This window comes from Rhinatrema bivittatum, chromosome 13 (genome assembly GCF_901001135.1).
Source record: "Rhinatrema bivittatum chromosome 13, aRhiBiv1.1, whole genome shotgun sequence".
Taxonomy (NCBI): domain Eukaryota; kingdom Metazoa; phylum Chordata; class Amphibia; order Gymnophiona; family Rhinatrematidae; genus Rhinatrema; species Rhinatrema bivittatum.
The window spans coordinates 22,820,170-22,842,532 of NC_042627.1; the positions used below are offsets into that span (position 1 = coordinate 22,820,170).

The window sequence follows — 22,363 nt, forward strand, 5'->3', positions numbered from 1 at the left end:
GTATTGCAATTTGCATGTTTGCTTTGTATTGCATTTTTATTTTAAATCTTTATACTGTTGCAAATATTCTCCATGAAGCTGAATGGACAATTAGGGAGACTAGGATTCTAAATTTTGATGGAGGGATTTTAGTCCTGAAGCAAAGAATTTCCAGTGAAATTTTGCAAAAAAAAAAAAAAAAAAAAAAAAAAAGCCCAAATTAGTTCCAATTGTCAAGCTATTTTTATGAAAACTTTCCTCAAGTTTTCTCAAGAATCTGCATATCATGACTTTTATTGCTCCCAAAACATTTGTCCATCCTTGTTCTCCCTCAAAATTCCCTCCTTGCTTATGCTCTCCTGTAAAGTGTTTATTTCCAGAAGAACATAAGAAGAACATGCCATACTGGGTCAGACCAAGGGTCCATCAAGCCCAGCATCCTGTTTCCAACAGTGGCCAATCCAGGCCATAAGAACCTGGCAAGTACCCAAAAACTAAGTCTGTCCCATGCTATTGTTGCTAGTAATAGCAGTGGCTATTTCCCTTTAAAGAGTTGATGCTCAGATCCAGCCAGCATCCATAAGCTGAAACCAATCTCTGCCCAAATATGTCTCCTTTAGCTTGTAACCAGGTCCCACTCATTTCATAATGAGCAGTTTCTCCTCTTCACTTTTCATTTTATTTATTTGCTTAAATGTAATTAATCGCCTAACAGAAGCTTAAGGCATTGTACATCAAGCAAAGAAGTAAAATCTTACAATATCAAATACTATAAAAAGTAACATCCATCAATAATAGCAAAAACAAGTAAAATATCAGCAATTAATAAATATAATTAAAAAATGAACAACTAAAAGCTGAATAACATTAAAAACATAACACATTGCCTTCAGAATACAAAATAGAAATTCAATGACCAAATAGCTATATGCAAGCCTGTGAAGACAGATAAAGTTTTTAAAACTTTGCAGAACCTTTGTCTTACTCATTTTTTTTTTATATATAACAGAGAGAAGCTCAGCACTTAGTTCTCTGAGGTCCCTCAAGTTTGAACCCTCCAACAGAATGCGACGGCAGCTGAAAAAGCAAAACGAGTCATTGGATTCAGTGGATTCTGCGGCTCTGTCTTCGTCCTCTTCCGGTTTACCTCATGTGACCAAGAAACGGTTCCATATTCAGCCCAAGTCCCCCTTCTACCGAGCGATTGGTGAGAGCAGTGAGGCCACAGGGGTAGAAGGAACAGCAGGAGAGGGGAAGGGACTGGAGGAGCGGCCTCAGTTCACCAGCCGAGGGACGTTCAACCCAGAGAAAGGAAAACAAAAACTGAAGAATGTGAAAAACTCACCCCAGAAAACCAGAGAGCTCCTAGAGGGGGGAGCAACCGGGGCCAAGCAGAAGCGCAATGCTGACCCTGAGTGCAGCGGCGGCTCCCAGCCTTTGGTGCTCTTTGGCAACAATGAGTTCATGGTATGAAAGTGGCCAATGAAAGATTCCTGTTGCATTATTACAAGCATCTCACCTTCACTGTATCCTCCCATGCCACCACCTCCACTGTCTTTGAGTCGCTGCCAGGGGCCTGGGCAGAGCGTTATTCATTCCCACGGCTTGGGATTATGAGAGCTGCAAGATGAGGAGAAGACCAGCTCTTAATTTAAAAAAAAAAAAAAAAAGTTGGAGCAGTTTCAGCGTGGCCTTAGCTGTTAATTTATTTTGGAAGTCCAGATAAAAGATCAGGTTTCATTCCTTTTGTCAAGCTGCAATTAAGAATTGGCTATTGGGGGGATGAATGAGTTGGGACGAAACCCAATAACAGGTGAGCAGTCCTAAGCTTTAGTGCATATTCCATTGAAGCATGGACTATGCCTTTGTGAGGAACTTAGGATAGACTTTCCGCCCCGTAGTGCTAGCGGGGTAGTGGAATAATGGCGAACTCTCTTCACTCTTACATGGCCTTGAAGATTGGGTCTCCATATTACTCTTTAGACACGAATACTTACAGGATGCACTCCAGCAAAAGTTCAGGTGATAGAAGCCATCATCTCCTATTCAAGCATTTGGATCATGTCGCAAAAACTCCACAAAACTACCACAGGGGATCTGAAATGAACAGATTTTGTTTATTATCATCATCATTATTATTATTATTATTATTTTGTTTTGCTTCATAAATGTTTTAAACCTAACATCACCAGCAGACTTCTGGTGACTGCAAGCCAAATGTTTGTGCTGAATTTTTTTTGGTAGCCAGTTTCTAAACTTAAGGCACAAACAAAATTTCTATTAAAAAAAGAAAGGAAAAGAATTTCCAATTTCCATATATCAAGCTCAAATATTCCAGCCAGAGAGTTATCTCCCTCCATTCTGCTTCAAGAAATGAACGTCGGGTAAGCATGAAATGCCCCCAAGTTGGCAGACTGTGCTGCAGCTTTTTATGCAGAGGGACCCACAATCATGCCCCATTTTGTCACCTTTGCGAAAGAACTGGTGAATCTCTGCAGAGGGAAACGCATGGAAAAAGTGTTACAAACATCTGCCAAACAATGCTTTTTACAATGTGAGCGAAGCACCATTTTCCTTTTCTGGGACTATCAGTATTAAAAAGCGAGACACACTCGAGCAGTACTTGAAGTTAGTTTTGTTATTAGTTTGATTACTGAGGTGTTTCTGTAAGTGTATATATATATTTTTTTTTAATTGTCATTTTTAAAATTTTTCTGTTGCTAGGGAAAGGCAGAAAGGTGCCAACTGCAAGAGAATGGCATCACCAGGTCCCTGCTTGCACCAGTGGGCTTGGCAGACTGTTCATGCCACAGCAAGAGGCATTTGTTTCTCCCGTGGGGTTTATAGCTTGCAAAATAAAGGAAGCCATATATTCATTCCAGAAGTCATTCTATCAAAACACCTCCCTGAGAAAAAGTATAAGAGGACAGGGGACAATTGCAGCTTTCATTACATACTTGAAGTATTTCCTAGCATCTGATGAGTTGAAAAGTTTCAGTAGTTCATCTTCCTAGCTTCCAAAATTTCTGCAATCCAGATGAACTCTCACCACTAGTGCTAAAGTATGAAGATGATATTATGTTAGCTCCTAGAAGGTCAATAATAATTCCCTTTGATGTTCACCTCAACAAAAGATTGTATCTGCTTATTAGAATCAATGTACAGAGGAATATACAGCCTGCTAACTGGTTCAAGGGAGACCATTGTGATACCATAAGTACGACATTGATGACATCTTCACATTTAACCAATGTTAGACAACATTCACAGTGTCTTGATGACATACATCTGCTGAATTGCAGTCCGACTGTAAGAATCTGTGTCTTGTATAGTCCCAATGTTACAACGGTTTACACAGTTTCAAAATCTTTGTCTCACCATTTAAATATTTAAAAGAAGCAGTAAGTCTTTTATGGGCGATGGTATTTTCATCACTACATCTAAGTGGGGAAAAGATGCTTGTTATCAACTAGTAAGTACACTCTCTCTAGAGGTGGTGACACATCACAGCACTAAATTCTCTTCTACTGTAATTGTTCAGATATGCTTCTGGATTATATTATGTGTGTTGCTGAAAGCACGGCCTTGTAAATGGGATCACGTGCTTGCTGCCAGTGCCACTGCAAAGACCACAGCAGCTGTATTGTTCACTGTAGATAGCCTTGTGAGCTTATCGTTCATTTTACCAGCCAAGACATAAAAGAGAGTCTGAAGTGCCAAAATAGAAAATTTAGTATTACGGCCATAGCCTTCAATATTCTGCCTAACAGCAGAAGTGGAAGAGTCTTCCACTTAGTTGATGTAAGCAGCAGAATACCAACAATATAAAATCAATATTCCAGATTGAAATTCCATACTAATTCCTAAAAGTTGGGATCATTCACTGCTTTACTATATTTGATGTATATTTCAAAAGTGTCATTTTTATTTCAAATTGAATAGAATTATTATCTGCTTTTAGTAAGCTGGTCCATGGAGCCCATGATTTTATTATGAATCTTTAAACTTCTTAAAGACTGATTTTTAGCATTTAAATTAGTAAGATTAGTAAATGGACTAGATGTGCAGCAGACCTCAGTCATGATACGCAAGCAAAACTGATCTGTGTCCTCTGCCTTCTGCTGCATCGCTGAAAACAAGCAGACTAGTGACATCAGAGAATGTATAATTAACACATCAGTCTAATTTCAAAAGCAACCAAGAGATCCCAAATGCATGAAAGCTCTCTTTGGAAAATACCCAACATTAAGAAATCTGAGTAGAAGCAGATTGATTATTGATGCTTTCACTTGTCCAGGTCCTTCTCTAAATAGATATCCTAAGCTGAAGTTGTGGGTTTTATTAATTGTATATGGAGAAAGTGATTTTAAGGTTTGCATTTCATCAGGAAGCATTTTTATCCTCAAGCAAAATTATTAGGAGGAAGCAACTTGAGTTACCCTACTCATCCTCTCAGTTTCGTATTGAGAGCCAAACCGAATCTCTCCCTTTGTTCTCTAGGCTCATATACCATCACCTTTATGAGTTTTGTGACCCTTGTGTACTGAGTTAACATGGATTGGACTTGATTTGTGTGCCCTTGTTCTTTTTAGATACAGTGGCTGTTTCATCTTTTGGGATCAACTCTTTGCAATTTGGTGACAGAAGAGATAGAGTTTACGTTTAGTACAACGACTTTAATGTCTCAGCCGACTTTTCTAACCTTGCAGAATTCTCCCTGGTCCCCCAGCCTTGCTCAAGGTTGAGTATATCCTGTTGATTTAACAGGAGTTAGTTTGCAGAGATCTTATTCTTCAATGTTCACTTATTCCCCTTTTACTTTCCAATGTTATCCATAGAGGGAACATCAGTTAGGTTTTTAAAGGTCCAGCTTGCTACATTTTCTGGGTTTGTTTTAAGTGAAACTGGAAGGACAGTTGCTGTCCTTCACATGTCTAAAGTCTGGTGCCTGGATTTCAGCCTTCACCACAGACAAGTAAGAGAGTTTAATGAAAGAGACGCACCCCTTGTACCAAGTGAATGTACCAGCCACTGGAAAAGGGGGGAGGTCTGCAGTCTTTCTGTTGGAGGTTAGTTTTTGATTTTGTTGGGGGGTTTTTAAAATAATTTATAAGTATGCTGAGTGTAAATTTAAAAGCAAAGAAGTATGTAATTGTAAAAGGATATATTATCCTGTGTCATACGCTCTATATATAGTTATATATATATATATATATATATATATAAATCCTACCTGTTTAAATAAAAGAATAATTATATAAAGGAAAATGATATCTCTCGCCCACAGAGCTTGAAGCATTTGTGTTGATGACATGTTCTGGCGGGAGCTTTCTCATTTCAAGTTGAGGGGAGGAGGAAGAAAAGGGGATCTGTTTTTCTTCTGGAAAACAAGGCCGTCATATGTATAAAGTGCAATCTGTTGAATATTTCTTAAATATATACTGTCTGGCTGTACAAAAAAAAAAAAAAAAGACGACTTTATGAACAAATAACCCTTAGCTTATTAAAGAACAATGCTGGAAAAATATTATGGCGGATGGTGCTTTGTTTTGCTTTCTTTAATATGTGTGTGTATTTTTTTTTATTATTTTGGATTAATGTTTTATTTAACTGACTGAAAGTGAAGTTAGGTTGGCATGTTCCTTCTCTGTTACATAAGCAATAGAGCAGGGATGTCAGTTCTGGTTCTTAAGGGCCGTAGATGGTCCTGGTTTCTAGGCTAACCCAAATATATATATTAACCATAACCAGCTCCTGCAAACAAACCTCATAAATGTGTATCTATGGATATTCAACAAACCAGAATTGTTTGTTGCCATAGGTATAGGAACTGGGGGTGCAGGCTACCATTATATAAGGATTAAAAAAAAAAAGGGTTTTCTGCTGTCCAACTATAAACATTGATCCATGTCCTCTGTTTGTGACTCATAGCCACAGTTTGACACCTCTGCTCTGAAGTATTGTTCTACATAGCCTTGTGGGAGAGAAGTTTGGGTTTATTGGCGATTAATTATGTCAGCTGATGCCCTGCTAGGACTGTGAGGTATCCTGTCTCCTATAGCTTCTCTCTTAAAAGCCCAATGCAGAGTGAGCAGTTAGATCTGTGATAGTGGATTTTACCATAAGGGCAGACTTAAGTAACTTTATAGTGAAAAGAGATTTTCTTATGTGAAGGTTGCATTTTAACACTGCATAACTTAAAAGGAACTCTTCAACCTCGCCAACCGTCAAGTCCGTAAGATTAAGCAAAATGCTACTCTGACAGGATGAAATTTGAAAATGTTTGAAATCTCATGAAAAAGGGAGAGATGTAGCCCTGCAAAGCTGGGCAAGGCCCTTATCTGATCTCTCCGAGGTCTTTACAATTAGTCCGAGGGGCTGTCAGAAAAAAAGAATAGGACATCTTTTACCAATTACATGTTAGTAATTAAATGCTTTAGCTTCCTGCGTTAGATCGGTGGGCAGTGCTGCTAAAGGTGCAGGATTGTCCAATGAGTCTCAGGACTAAAGCAGAAAATCAAAAAATTATACAGGAATGGAAAAAGCTCCCAAGGATTTACCCAGTGAAACATTTCTGCAACATTTAGGAGAAGTTTCTATAGATTTCCATCCTCCCAGGAGACAATGGACCAATTCATCTGACAGGCTCGGTGAGAGAAAATTACTCCGAATGTCATTTTCTTTCATTTTACAAACCCTATATTGTGCAACCATTTTCTGAAGACTGCAAGAGCGTTGTGCATTGCTTTGAAGGCGAGTGTCCCCAGATCTATAACATTTCAGGAATGCTCTCCCACCATCTGCTTTTCTGTAGGTGGCTGTAGAGGCCCAACCACTTCTGGATCCTTCTTGCTGCTGAACTAGAAGGAAGCTCCTCGTGGACCTCCACCTCACTTTGAATTTTTTAAAAATCTTTCTTCAGTTTTTGTCATCCATTTTCATACTTTCATTTTTGTAAAATAGGTTTTTTTTAATGGTTTTTGGGTTTTTTTTACTCTTTCTATGTTGGCTTTTCTGTGTCGTAGCAATTCAAAGCATGCTATAAGTGACTGTTTCTTTGTGTGGAATCTTTTTTTTTCCTTACTTTTGTTAAAAGTTGCTAGTTAGCTTCTGTTTTCAACAAGATGGCATTGAGGCTAGCTAGCAGTTTCCAGAACTGCTCCCACTTTGCAAATATATGGCATATCTGATAAGATGGCACAGCAGCTACTTCTGGTGCCTGAGAAGAAACAGCGCCTCTGGAGGAATATTTTGCTGCTTTTGATATTTATATGGTGCTCTGCCCTTACTAGATGTTGCCTCTAGCTGTCAGATCCTGGCAGGAAAGGTTCTTAGCCAGCTGAATAATATCAGCTCTTTCCTGGTAAAAGACAACAAGAAGCTAGAGCTGGTTGTGCAGAATCTTCTCATTATAAATGGTCATCTGCTTGAAGGTTTCAAAGTGCAAGTGAAGACATAAACCTAGCAATGATTTAACAGAGGCCAGGGTGTATTGACACTTGACTCTGAAGGTTTCAATCAAAAAGTTCTCTCTGCTTGGAAATAGACATGGAAAAAGCACCTTGGGATTTTTGCCCAATTCTTAATAACTTTTTTGAGCAAAAGTCTTGCAGCATGTTTCTGTGGACAAGTTTTTGCTCACAAAATATGTGGACTTCTACTTTTCCAGAAGTTGTAGGAAATTCTAACCATGAGCAAAAAATGTACATTTCAAAATTGTGCAAACTAATTAGGGTTTATTTCTTTGGTCCATTAATTGGGACCTGAATGTGTATGACACATATTTGAAGCATAGTAATCTATAAGAACACTGTGCTTTGAGCCCTCCTTACATGTGAGATGAATAGAAGGAGGACAGGTATCCCATGGATGGTCACTTTGGGTAAAGCACCGTCCTCATGGTCATACATAAAGCCTTCTATTGCTGAGGCTTGAATCCCAGAGTGAACCAGCACTAATTACATACGGGCCAATACAGTACAGTGCGCTCCAGCAGAGTGCACTGTTAACCCGCGATTGGATGCACGTTTTCGACGCGCTAGCGTTACCCCTTATTCAGTAAGGGGTCGAAAACGCGCGTCCAACCCCCCCCCCCCCCCCCCCAAACCTAATAGCTCCCGCAACATGTAAATGCATGTTGATGGCCCTATTAGTTATTCCCGCGCGATTCAGAAAGTAAAATGTGCGGCCAAGCCGCACATTTTACTTTCAGAAATTAGCGCCTACCCAAAGGTAGGTGCTAATTTCTCCGGGCACCGGGAAAGTGCACAGAAAAGCAGTAAAAACTGTTTTTCTGTGCACCCTCCGACTTAATATCATGGCGATATTAAGTCGGAGGTCCCGAAAGTTACAAAAAGTTAAAAAAAAAAAAATTTGAAATCAGCCCGCGGCTCGCTGATTGAAAATCGGATGCTCAATTTTGCCGGCATCCGGTTTCTGGACCGTGGCTGTCAGCGGATTTGAGAACCGACACCGGCAAAATTGAGCGTCAGCTGTCAAACCCGCTGACCGCTGCCGCTCCTGTCCAAAAAGAGGCGCTAGGGACGCGCTAGTGTCCCTAGCGCCTCTTACTATATCGGCCCGATAGTTTGTTGTTTTATAAACAAAGGTCAGTAGATCTGAAGCAAACAGTAAAAGAATGGAAAGTGAACAAAATTAGAAACAGTGAAAAAGGACATAATTTATTATTTACATTAAAAAAAAATCCTCTTCTGTCTAGAAAGATGTTTAATGAATGGAAGGGGTTTTTAATAAGATGGAAGATACTGTACAAATAAAAGCTGTGAAACATGTAATATTAAACAAATTGCAACAGTATAATGAAAGCTGTTAAATTCTGGGATAATGTTAGCGGGATTGTGCAGAATCCAGTAGAGTAAAATGTAATGTAAATTCATTTTTAGAATTCTCAAGTGCAGTAGTAGCAGAGCCAAGGTTCAGCCTTGTACTCATATGGAGAGTACGATGGCTAAGTTTGTACAGAGATTGTCCTCAGGGCCTCTTCTTTTCCTACTTCAAGATCCACGGGCAAGGAATAATCTTGATTTTCCTTGCATTTCCCAGTATCCACAAATTGTAATTGAGGAAACTCAGTAAAAGTCTAAACAGTCAGATTATTTCTTTAGTGCTTTGAAGGGTACAGTAACATGCCTTGGTGAAACCAATCACTTCGGTCCACAATCCAGATGTGATCTGGGCCATTCTAATGTTTTGAATATGACATGAAGTATGAGGCATGGTTTTGTGCTCCTTGCTGACTCAATTCTGGTTTTATAGAACTAAGATATACAATGCTGCCTTGCCATATTGCACTGTCTCTAGTTAGAACAGAAATAAAACACCTAAATTGCAAGACGTGCTGATACACAATATCACTTCTGTCTTCTCCTCTGTAAGAAGCTGTTGAATGGGAGTAAGTGAGGGAGAGATTAGTTTTTAAACATATCACAGAGTAGCTTCTCCATGGGCGTATTCCCAATAGTTCTGTGGAAGAATAGCAGTTCAATCCGATCTGAGGATATAAACCTCAAGGAGGGTAAAAGTAGCAACAGCTTCCCAAACCTGTAAAAAAAAGAGTAGATAATGAAAAACATGATTTCTTTCTCATGTTTATTTAATCAGAGCTGTATATTGTATATGGTTGATGCATCCTGCTAAAGAGAGAATCCATTGCAATTAGATCACAAGGTGCACATTCCCTGTACGTACCCGGATCAGTCCAGAGCATGGGTTGAGCCTCCTGTCCAGCAGATGGAGACAGACCAAAACTGTAAGGGTATCCTATATCAGGACAGAGGCTACCCTGCAGCCCTTCAGTATTCGTCTGTCTCCAGCAGATGCGACAGCTCACCCTTCGGTTTCCTGTGTTCATTCCTTAGCCCTTACTTGTGGGTTCTCTCTTTTCTCATTCAGGATTAAGCAAGTATAGTTGTTCCTCACTGTTTAAAAAAAAAAAAAAAAAGACAGAAATTGGACTCTGTGTTTTCCTCTTAGGAGACAGCTTCTTGCTCTTGGAGGGCCTAGAGGGGTTTGGCCTCTTGTTTGCATAATAGCCTAGGTCTCCTTTTCCCGGTGGCCCTCGACTGTGGGGCGATACTGGTGGTCCAGTCACTCCCCCTAGACAGCATTCTCTCACTCTCCCTCTCCCGGGATGTCTTTCCCCCGGTGCTGCCAGCTGGGAGGCTTTCATTCCCCTGCTTGCCCGATTGAATAGTTTCAAAGAAAAAAAAAAGAAAGTTTTTTGCGTCGGGCTCGTTCTGGTGCAGGCAGCTGGGATTGAGTGACGGGAGGGGCAGGGTACGCTCTCCTGCCTCCGCTCCCTCAGGCACTGCAGCTCAGCTGTGTTTCTTTTGTCATGACGCATTCGGCCGTCTGCCTGGCTTGTGGAGAGCCTGTGATCAGGCTCTCCAGAGAAACTTTGTGCTACAGTTGTCTTCTGGGGGGTGAAGGCCCCTCCTCGGCAGCTCCCAAGTCTGGGACCTGGGGCAGATCCTCCAGAAGCATAACCGCGCCGTTCCCAGGTTGTCAAACTGCGGGAACGGCGGCCATTTTGGATTTTCCTGCAGCTACTATTTCAGAGCTGCACGAGTCACAGGAGCCCGATTTGATTCTTTCTCCCCCCAATCTGAGCCCCGAGCACTCTCTGGAGGTAGGTGATGACATCCCCTCCCCCCCCCCCCCTGGGAATTCTCGACCTCTTTTTTTTCTTCTGAATTTGTGCTGCTTATGCACAAATCTTATCTAGCTAGCTTAGAAGAGGAGGCAGTGTCTCTCCCAAGTTCCCCTCCCCCCCAAGATCCCGCGGTTGAGCCCCCAGCCTACTCCCATGGCCCAGGATACACAGGAACCTATTAGGGTGCGGGTGGTCCCGGGGGCCCCCCTCCACCGGATCCCCCCGATTTCTCTGGCGACTCCGGATCCGGACCCCGATGGCCAGTTGATGGACCCCCCCCAGAGGGGGATGACCCTCGAGTCCTCCGCTTATTCCAAAAGGAGGAGCTTGACCCTCTTATCCCTTTTTGTTATTCAGGAGCTGGGTATTGACACTCCGGCGGTGGATGCGCTTACGGCCGCTATGCCGGCCTCCGTGGATACGGGACTTAGGGCCCTTCCACGCACTTTTCCCTTTCATCCCATGCACAAGCTGATGCTCCTAAGGGAATGGGAAGCTCCCGAGTCGGGGCTCCGAGTGGGGAGGAGTGTCTGGAAATGCTGAAAATCTCTAAGGTGGATTCTTCAGTGACTGCTGTCACGAAGCACACCACCATCTCAGTGGTGGGTGCTACGGCCCTGAAAGATGTCCCAACACCACAAGCTGGAGTTCTATCTCAAGCGTATCTTCGAATCCTTGGCCTTGGGTGTTCGGGCGTCGATCTGCAGCAGTCTCATGCAGCAGGCAAGTCTTAGGTGGATGCAGCAATTACTCAGCACCCAGGACCTCCCGTCTGCAGAGGCAGAGCAGGCTGAAAGGTTGGAAAGGGCAATAGCATATGGGGCTGATGCCCTTTACAACTTGTTCCGCGTCCAGGCGAAGGCGATGTCTTCCACGGTCTCGGCCAGGAGGCTTCTCTGGTTCCGGAATTGGTTGGCCGACTCCTCTTTCAAGGCCCAGTTGGGCACACTTCCCTTTAAGAGCAAGTTGCTCTTTGGCGGGGACCTGGATCAGCTTATCAATTCCTTGTGTGAAAACAAGGTACACAAGCTGCCTGAGGACTGCCCAAAACAGTCTAGAACCTTCTTCCCGGCTCGTACACGTTTCTGGGGTCAGCGACGTTATAATGCCCGGCTGAGAGGGTTTCTCTCCAGGGGAAACTCCTCCAGATCTCAGTCCTGGTCGCAGTCCTTTCGAGGCTGTCACACCTTCCGATATGGCCTCCCACAGTGCTCCACTGCCAAGCCCGCCTCCCAATGGAATTCGGCGGGCCCATTCCTCGGTCCCAAACTTAGGGGGTCGTCTATCTCTCTTCCTCGAGGAATGGGCCAAAATCATGTCTGATCAGTGGGTACTCGACATAATCTGGAACGGCTACGCTTTAGACTTTGCTCGAGACCTACCGGATCTACACATAGTCTCCCCTTGTGGACATCAGAAGCGGGCGGCCGTGTCTCAGACTCTCTCCAGACTGCTCGGACTGGGAGCCATAGTCCCAGTACCCAAGGAGCAACAAGGCGCCGGCCAATATTCTATCTACTTCGTAGTACCGAAAAAGGATGGTTCCTTCCGTCCCATTCTGGACCTCAAGCGAGTCAACCGAGCTCTCAAGGTGCCTCATTTTCGAATGGAGACCCTGAGGTCGGTAATAGCGGCTGTTCACTCCGGCGCGAGTATCTGGCCTCACTAGATCTGACGGAGGCCTACAAACACATCCCGATCCGGGCCGAGCATCAGAAATTTCTCCGCTTCCACATCTTGGGCCAACAGTTTCAGTTTCGGGGCCCGCCCTTCGGTCTCACCACAGCTCCACACACGTTTCCAAAGCCATGGTGTTGGTGGCGGCCGCACTTCGACAGGAAGGAGTCTTGGTACATCCTTATCTGGACGATTGGCTAGTGCAGGCCAAGTCGGAATCTCTTTGCAAGCTGGCAGTCAGCAGAGTTCTAGCTCTACTCTCTTCGCTGGACTGGATTATCAACTTTCCCAAGAGCCATCTGAGCCCTTCACAGGTGCTGGAGTTCCTGGGGGCTCGCTTCGATACCCGAGTAGGCAAGGTATTCCTTCCAGACGTTCGGGCGTTCAAGCTGATAGACCAGGTCTGAAATTTCATCCTCGTGCCTCTCCCTATGGCCTGGGATTACCTCCAGGTGCTGGGGACCATGGCTTCCACTATCAACCTGGTCCCATGGGCTTTTGCTCATATGCGTCCCTTACAGAAAGCTTTGCTATCCCGCTGGAAGCCGGACTCGGAGCAGTTTCAGATGGGTCTCCCGCTCTCCGACTCTACCATCGGCGTCATGCAGTGGTGGCTCTCACTCCGGCACCTTCTGAAGGGCATATCCTTACAGACGCCGCACTGGATAGTAGTAACAACAGATGCCAGCCTCTCAGGCTGGGGAGCAGTTTGCCAGTCACAATCTTGTCAGGGACGGTGGACCCTGGTACAGTCCCGCTGGCACATCAATCATCTGGAGGCCCGAGCGGTCCATCTGGCTCTCCAAGCCTTTCTCCCGCTCATTCGCCACAGGGCCGTGCGAGTGCTCTCGGACAGTTCCACTACGGTGGCTTACATCAATCGTCAAGAGGGCACCAGGAGTCACCTGGTGGCGTCGGAGGCCAGCAAGCTCTTTGTCTGGGCGGAATGTCACATAAGAACATAAGAAATTGCTATGCTGGGTCAGACCAAGGGTCCATCAAGCCCAGCATCCTGTTTCCAACAGAGGCCATACCAGGCCACAAGAACCTGGCAATTACCCAAACACTAAGAAGATCCCATGCTACTGATGCAATTAATAGCAGTGGCTATTTCCTAAGTAAACTTCATTAATAGCCGTTAATGGACTTCTCCTCCAAGAACTTATCCAAACCTTTTTTGAACCCAGCTACACTAACTGCACTAACCACATCCTCTGGCAACAAATTCCAGAGCTTTATTGTGCGTTGAATGAAAAAGAATTTTCTCCGATTAGTCTTAAATGTGCTACTTGCTAACTTCATGGAATGCCCCCTAGTCCTTCTATTATTCGAAAGTGTAAATAACCGAGTCACATCTACTCGTTCAAGACCTCTCATGATCTTAAAGACCTCTATCATATCCCCCCTCAGTCATCTCTTCTCCAAGCTGAACAGCCCTAACCTCTTCAGCCTTTCCTCGTAGGGGAGCTGTTCCATCCCCTTTATCATTTTGGTTGCCCTTCTCTGTACCTTCTCCATTGCAACTATATCTTTTTTGAGATGCGGCGACCAGAATTGTACACAGTATTCAAGGTGCGGTCTCACCATGGAGCGATATAGAGGCATTATAACATTTTCCGTTCTATTAACCATTCCTTTCCTAATAATTCCTAACATTCTGTTTGCTTTTTTGACTGCTGCAGCACACTGAGCCGACGATTTTAAAGTATTATCCACTATGATGCCTAGATCTTTTTCCAGGGTGGTAGCTCCTAATATGAAACCTAACATCATGTAACTACAGCAAGGGTTATTTTTCCCTATATGCAACACCTTGCACTTGTCCACATTAAATTTCATCTGCCATTTGGATGCACAATCTTCCAGTCTTGCAAGGTCCTCCTGTAATGTTCACAAACTGCTTGTGATTTAACTACTGTGAATAATTTTGTATCATCCGCAAATTTGATTACCTCACTCGTCATATTCCTTTCCAGATCGTTTATATATATAATGAAAAGCACCGATCCAAGTACAGATCCCTGAGGCACTCCACTGTTTACACTTTTCCACTGAGAAAATTGACCATTTAATCCTACTCTCCGTTTCCTATTTTTTAACCAGTTTGTAATCCACGAAAGGACATCGCCTCCTATCCCATGACATTTTAGTTTTTGTAGAAGCCTCTCATGGGAGACTTTGTCAAATGCCTTCTGAAAATCCAAATACACTACATCTACCGGTTCACCTTTATCCACATGTTTATTAACCCATTCAAAAAAATGAAGCAGATTTGTTAGGCAAAACTTCCCTTGGGTAAATCCATGTTGACTGTGTTCCATTAAATCATGTCTTTCTATATGCTCTATGATTTTGATCTTGAGAATAGTTTCCACTATTTTTCCCGGCACTGAAGTCAGGCTCACTGGTCTATAGTTACCTGGATCGCCCCTGGAGCCTTTTTTAAATATTGGGGTTACATTGGCCACCCTCCAGTCTTCAGATACAATGGATTATTTTAATGATAGGTTACAAATTTTAACTAATAGATCAGAAATTTCATTTTTGAGTTCCTTCAGTACCCTAGGATGCATACCATCCGGTCCAGGTGATTTGCTACTCTTTAGTTTGTCAATCTGGCCTACTACATCTTCCAGGTTCACAGTGATTTCGTTCAGTTCATCTGACTCATCACTCCTGAAAACCATCTCCGGAACTGGTATCTCCCCAACATCCTCATTAGTAAACACGGAAGCAAATAATTAATTTAGTCTTTCTGCAATGACCCCTCGGTCATCTAATGCTCCAACCGACTCCCTCACAGGTTTCTTGCTTTGGATATATTTTAAAAAGTTTTTATTATGAGTTTTTGCCTCTATGGTCAACTTCATTTCAAATTCTCTCTTCGCCTGTCTTACCATGTTTTACACTTAACTTGACAATGCTTATGTTTTATCCTATTTTCTTCAGATGGATCCTTCCAATTTTTGATGGATTTTTTTTTGGCTAAAATAGCCTCTTTCACCTCACCTTTTAACCATGACAGTAATCGTTTTGCCTTCCTTCCACCTTTCTTAATGCGTGGAATACATATGGACTGCGCCTCTAGGATTGTATTTTTAAACAATGTCCAAGCCTGTTGAACACTTTTAATCTTTGCAGCTGCACCTTTCAGTTTTTTTCTAACTATTTTCCTCATTTTATCAAAGTTTCCCTTTTGAAAGTTTAGTGTTAGAGCTGCAGATTTACTTATTGTCCCTCTTCCAGTTATTAGTTTAAATTTGATCATGTTATGATCACTGTTGCCAAGTGGCCCCACCACCGTTACCTCTCTCACCAAATCCTGCGTTCCACTAAGAATTCAATCTAAAATAGCTCTCTCTCTTGTTGGTTCCTGAACCAATTGCTCCATGAAGCAATCATTTATTACATCCAGGAACTTTATTTCTCTAGCAAGTCCTTATGTTACATTTTCCCAGTCAATATTGGGGTAATTGAAATCTCCCATTGTTATTGCACTGCCAAATTCTATTGTGCTACCAGAAGTAGAAGCTGCCTTAGCAGAAATTCCCGGCGTCCGCAGCGTTGTCTTATTTGGAGTGGAAACTCACATATGCATTCAGCAAGCTGCGCTGGATTTAATTGGACGAGGTGTGGAAGTTCATGTTGTGGCCGATGCCTCCTCTTCCAGAAGTATGATGGACAGAATGTTTGCATTAGAGCGCCTTGCCTATAATGGGATTATAGTTACCACCAGTGAGGCTGTACTGCTGCAGCTAGTAGCTGATAAGGATCATCCAAAATTCAAAGAGATCCAAAACCTCATTAAAGCAAGTGCCCCAGAGTCGGGGCTTCTTTCCAAAATATGAGAACAGCGCTCCAAAGCAGCAATGCTCTGTCAGCATCCAGCAAGAGCTCAAGCCATGAATGTACTCAAGCCATGAATGTACACAAGCTGTGAGCACACTTACAAGAATGCAGAAACTTTGACAAATCTGTAAAACGAAAAAATTGATGTCTCTGTGCTTTCTCTTGCAAAAGTTGTCCATTGGTTAGTGCCATTGTGTTCTGTTGTCCTCTTTCTGTGTCCAAAGTCCAAATGTCAAAAAGTTTTGGGTGTGTTAAAACCCTTGTTCTTTAAGCGTAATATGAAATGGGGGTGCCCGGCAGAAGCTGTGATGTGCCACTGTTGCGGCACAGCTCGGTAAAGTATGGGTTTTCTGTGCACTTTCAATATTGTGGAATTCTGCCTTTTCCCGCTATGTGAGCGACTGGCAGCTTCTCACATAGCGGGCAAGGACAATGTGCAGGCCAATTTTCTAAGTCGACAGCATCTCGATCCCGGCGAGTGGGAGTTGTCCGCCGAGGCGATGAAGCTGATTGTTCGCAGGTGGGGAACTCCTCATATGGATTTGATGGCGACCTTGGGCAATGCCCAAGCTCCCCAATTCTTCAGCCGCTGGAGGGAACACTGCTCAGAAGGGGTGAATGCCCTAGTCCTCCCTTGGCCCACCGACATTCTCCTCTATGTGTTCCCCCCCCCCCCCCCCCCCGGCCCTTGGTGGGAAAGGTTCTCAGAAGAATAGAACTCCACAGGAGTCCAGTTGTTCTCGTAGCTCCTGAATGGCCACGCAGACCATGGTTCGCGGATCTAGTGAATCTGGCAACGGACGGCCCTCTTCAATGGGTCATCTTCCGCATCTTCTCAGGCAAGGTCCACTATTTTTCGATCAGGCGGATCGCTTCTGTCTAGCGGCTTGGCCTTTGAACGGCGAAGATTGAAAAAAAAGGGATATAAGGAGGAGGTTATATCTACCCTTCTGTGTGCTCGTAAGACCTCTACTTCACTCACCTATGTCCGGGTTTGGAAGGTCTTTGAAGCGGCTTGCGCAGAATCGGAGATATCGGTTCGCTCTGCCCCGGTCTCCTTGGTTCTTTCCTTCTCCAGAAGGGCCTCTCCAAGGGCCTTTCTCTCAGCTCCTTACACGTCCAAGTGTCTGCCCTTGGCTCCCTCCTCGGTAGTATGGAAGATCTCCCGCTAGCATCTCACCCAGATGTGGTCTGTTTTCTCAAAGGGGTCAAGCATTTGAAGCCGCCCATCCGAGTCACTTGTCCTTCGTGGAGTCTTAATTTGGTTCTGCGGGCTCTCTGTGGGGCTCCCTTTGAACCTCTCTGTCGGGCTACTCTCAAAGACTTGACACTCAAGACTGTTTTCTTGGTCTCTATTTGCTCCGCCAGGCACTTGTCTGAGATCCAGGCGTTGTCTTGCTGGGAGCCCTTCTTGCATTTTTCTGATTCGGGTGTTTCCCTTAAGACTGTACCTTCCTTCTTGCCGAAGGCTGTCTCCTCCTTCCATGTCAACCAGTCGGTGGAACTCCTGGCATTCTCTGCTGAGGATGTTGCGGGTCCCGCCGGTTATGACCTTCGCCGTCTGGATGTTAAACACGTCCTCTTGCGTTACCTTCAGGTCACAAATGAATTTTGGGTCTCTGACCACCTCTTTGTCCTCTGGAGTAACCCAAATAGAGGCAAACAGGCTTCTAAGACCACAATCGCTCGATGGTTAAAGAAGGCAATTTCATCGGCCTATATCTGCCAAGGCCAAATGATTCCTGAGGGTCTGAAGGCTCATTCTTTGCATTCTCAGGCCACCTCCTGGGCGGAGAGTCAGTCTGTTTCTCCCCAGGAAATTTGCAGGGCGACGACTTGGAAATCTCTGCATACCTTTGCTCGGCATTATCGCCTTGATGTTCAAGCGCCAGTCTTCGGTTCTTTCAGAAGGCAGGTGCTTCGAGTGGGACTTGTTCGGACCCACCCTGTCTAGGGAAGCTTGGGTTCATCCCATGGTCTGGACTGATCCAGGTATGTACAGGGAAAGGAAAATTAGTTCTTACCTTTTAATTTTCGTTCCTGTGGTACCACGGATCAGTCCAGACACCCTTCCCTGTACTCTCTGTCGTCCGCTCGAAGTTTTCTCTCCTTCCCTTGCAGGATATGTTCAGCGTTCTCCGATACCTTACGGTTATAATTGAGGCACCGGAAGCATCTCAGTGATGTCTATGATTCAAGAGCGTTTTTTCCTCTACAGAGTTCCTATAGATACGATTAAGGTTTTTACTGAGTTCTCTGGTTCTTACTTGAGTTCTCTTGTTACTTCCTTGATTCCTGAGGGTTCTCTTTATAATTTCTGCTTTGACAATAGTCATACTGAAGGGTTGCAGGGTAGGCTCTGTCCTATTATAGGATGCCCTTACAGTTTTGGTCGGTCTCCATATGCTGGACAGGAGGCTCAACCTATGGTCTGGACTGATCCGTGGTGCTACAGGAATGAAAATTAACAGGTAAGAACTAATTTTCCTTTGCTCAGTGTGAAGCCAGAACTAGAAGTTGGGCTGCTGGGTCTAGTACTCTATGTGAAGTGAGTACAGATACAGTACTGGTATGTACATCGATGAATGAAAAGCAACATCTGGACTGATAATATTAAAAAACATGTTTCTGTCCTGATATCTCAAAAACGTAAAGTGCCTTGAGCTAAAATTGGAAAAATGGTGTAGAAATACATTATTATTTTTCTCATTCTACAATGCAGTTGCTAGTTTATAGATAATAGAATCAGTAGCATGCCTCTGACAAAGAATTTGGGGATCATGTGCTGTTTATTCATTCACATATTTTTAAAGGTTTTCCATGCAGCAAAGGTCGAAGTTGACTTACCTGACAGGCTGACTGGGATAGTGTGTCCTATTGTGCTGGCCCAGCATCATCTGTGACTGATCCTGCAAGTTCTCCACCTGCTCTGGATCCTTCAGACCTCTGGTTTCTGTGGCAAGGGAGGAGCCTACTGTTCAATCCATGGAAATATACATCTACCTCAACTACAAATAATTGATGTAGAAGCAATGTCTAATGCTTAAATTTGCTTTCTGTTCCTTTTCCTTATACACTTTCCAACATTGCGGTATGGCTGGGAGAATTATAGGAACTTTAGTAAAACTAGCATGGAAGTTTTTGATTGCTTCATGAGTAATTGACTTTTCTGTATTGCTTCCATGCAGACAATTCTAAAAAACGATGCAAACTATCAAGAATATCTTATAAACAAGAAAATAAAAAAAAAATTATAGGGGGTAGATTTTAAAAGCTTGCGCGTGCGTCCATGTGCATGCACATGTTATAAAATTGGGGGTTGGTGCGCGCAAGGGGGTGCACAATTGTGCACCTTGAGCGTGCTGAGCCGCGCTGCCTTCCTCCGTTCCCTCCCCCTACCCTAACCTTCCCCCCCCCCCCCCCCCCCCCCCCAAAATGTTTATCCTACCTTTTGCGTCTGCCTCCGGGCAAGTGCAATTCCCACGCACCGGCAGCCTGCCGGCACACGATCCTCCAACAGAGTGGCAATGGCCACTGTGTCGGAGGCCTCTGGCCCCAGGATTTACACTTGTCCCGGGTCTTTACGCGGATCGTCAGGCTTTTTAAAATAGGCCCGGCGCGCGTAACCCTTTGAAAATCTGGCCATATATATATATATATATATATAAATATAAACAGAAAGGCTTTGCCTGGTCCCAACAGGATTATAGAGAAAGAAGTCTTAAGGTAGCATAGCTCTGTGCTCTTACCGCTGTTGTTTAGTTGTGCAAACACTACAGGCACCCCTTCATTCTTAAAACAAAAGTGCACTGCAAAATCAGGGATGATTCTAAAGAGGGATTCTGATCATTTTATTTTGACTTATAAATTATATTGTCTATCTTGTAAGAGTAATTTGGCCCCATTTGTTTATTGTGAATTCTATATGTTATTTGGTTACTTATGGTTTTAATACTAATCTTGATGGAGAAACACCCAGATATTAATGACCTTTAAATAAGGGGGTCTCTGTCTCCTCACACTGAAAAACACTATTACTTAGGTCTATGCTTTTTATTGCCTAGTAACTGTCTACCTGGTTTGAATAACACAATGGCTTTCATGCATGCAAACTCTGTAGGGTCCACATTAAGCGACTTGAAACGAGTGATTGTTTCTTGCAGAATCCGAATGTCCACACTGGATGGCAGTGTTTTTCCATGTATGTTTGGTGACAAGTCAGGCACTGAGAGAAGTGGACAGCTTTCCAAGGGCATAGACCATTGTATGGCACAGAGAAGAAATAACTCACTCCAGGCTTCTTCCAACAAGATCACCTTTAAGAGAGAGAAAACAAAAGAGAACACTGTTAATAATCATAGTATGAGCTCCTGCCAACTTGAAAGCTCAGTGGAGACCATGAGCCATTAGCAATGCATTTATCATTCTTAGGTAGATGAATGTACCTGATCCCTGAAAGGAAGGTTGGAGAAAACAGGGAGGTTTTTGGACCACTTGACGGCCATGAAAAGGAGGCGTGCAGATGTTTCATAGATACTCTCGGGACTAGAAGGATATGTAGACATCTGATACTCAGTGGCAATACGTTCTGGTTCATTGCTTGTTACATCAATGTTTTCATCAGCTGAAAGAAAGGAAAACCATTGTGACTTCCTGACACTTTACCATCTCAAGAAAAGAAAAAAATACCATTAGGTACTAAGCTTGATCTTGATTACATGGCCGTAGTTTGCTAGCACCAGTGTACAAAGCGCTAGCTATCCTGAAGTCCATTAGAACCAGTGTAGGGTGTTATGAGGAGTGAATAGGAACTGCCCCATGAGACTGCAATTCAGAATAGTCTATAGCTATCAAGGAAATGCACAGAAATCTTGCTTTTGATCCAATTGCTCATCAGAATCAGTGCATTGCATATTGTGGGTTTATGGCAATAGAGCCTTTCTTTTTTGGGATTTTAGTACCCTTGAACTTTCCACAGATATGAATCTTTCAATTCAGACTTCTTTGTACAAATGGTAAGTATATACCAAGCAAAACCAAGATTTTGATAACCACCTTATCTCTTTTTCCCTTCCCTCCATTATGTCTTTCATCTTCCACTCTCTCACAAGTTGCAAAGCCCCGAAGTTATAGTCTATAATAACACTGATGTAGGTACCACATGATAGGGCTGGGGATTTTTAACTTCTTAGTTCATTTTCAGAGATGCAGGGAGGATAACGTTAAAACATGCATGAGTGCGCCCATATATGCAGCTATGTGGGTGGACATGCACGCATTTTATATCATACATACATACTATAGAAAATGCACGTAAATCTATCCAACAACATGTTTGCATATCTAAAAATATGCGGCATGTATTTTAAACATAGCCAGATCGGTTTTGACTTATCCAGCTAAGTTGTAGCAAAAGTCCAGCTAAGTAACATAGCCAGATAAGTAAAAGAAAAGTGCTACTTGGCCACAGGTAAGATAAATGGATAACTAGCAGTCGAAGACTTATCCGGCTATCTTACTTATCCGGCTAAGCAACACTTTTTAAGATTTATCCAGATAACAGGCGGTCATTTGCTAATAAATTTAATCATTTGCACAAGGAAATGTAACACATTTTTCTTAGCACTTGGCTTTTATGCATGTAAATTACCAAAATGTGTGTGAAAGAAATTACCAATTTTACCAGTTAGTCTACCAGTTTGCCCACTCTATCTCTAGGTCATCAAGACCCCCTGGTTCTTCAGCCTGAATTCCCTCCAGTTTACCCCAATCCCTCATCCAGTCAGTATTTGGCTATAAAGATTCTTTAATCTGATTTACACCAGATAATTAGCAGGTGTAAATATGCACAGGTAATAGCCGTATGTGCCTCATATTAGTAGGTTAAAAAATAGCAACTTATACATATAAATTTTGGCCCTGCCCCTTTTTCATATGAGCAAATGTATTCACGCATCATTATGCACGTGTATGTTTGAGGTTTAGTACATAAGATTTGCCTTCCTGGTTCAGACCAAAGGTCCATCAAGCCCAATATTCTGTTTCCAACAGTGGCCAGTCCAGGTCACAAGTATCTGGGGCAGGATCCCGAGGTGGCAGATAGGTTCCAAGCTGCTTATCCCAGGGATAAGAAGTGGATTTCTGCAATTCCACCTTAATAATGGTTTATGGATGTTTTCTCCAGGA

At 43.3% G+C, this 22,363-nt stretch overlaps 2 protein-coding genes across 2 annotated transcripts in view; one reads left to right on the forward strand and one right to left on the reverse strand.

Moving 5' to 3' along the window:
* The window catches only part of MYO9A (myosin IXA), a 324,407-nt gene extending 318,914 nt beyond the window's left edge, over window positions 1-5,493 (forward strand). The window contains 1 exon segment of the mRNA XM_029575878.1: window positions 989-5,493. Within this exon segment, the coding sequence (XP_029431738.1) occupies window positions 989-1,452 (464 nt within the window). The 3' untranslated portion in view covers window positions 1,453-5,493.
* A 3,839-nt stretch (window positions 5,494-9,332) lies between these two features.
* The window catches only part of NR2E3 (nuclear receptor subfamily 2 group E member 3), a 32,126-nt gene continuing 19,095 nt past the window's right edge, over window positions 9,333-22,363 (reverse strand). The window contains exons 5-8 of the mRNA XM_029575245.1: window positions 20,623-20,801; window positions 20,253-20,493; window positions 19,025-19,130; window positions 9,333-9,540 (exon numbers count right to left, since the gene is read on the reverse strand). Of these exons, the coding sequence (XP_029431105.1) occupies window positions 9,408-9,540; window positions 19,025-19,130; window positions 20,253-20,493; window positions 20,623-20,801 (659 nt within the window). The 3' untranslated portion in view covers window positions 9,333-9,407. The remainder of the gene's footprint in view (window positions 9,541-19,024; window positions 19,131-20,252; window positions 20,494-20,622; window positions 20,802-22,363) is intronic.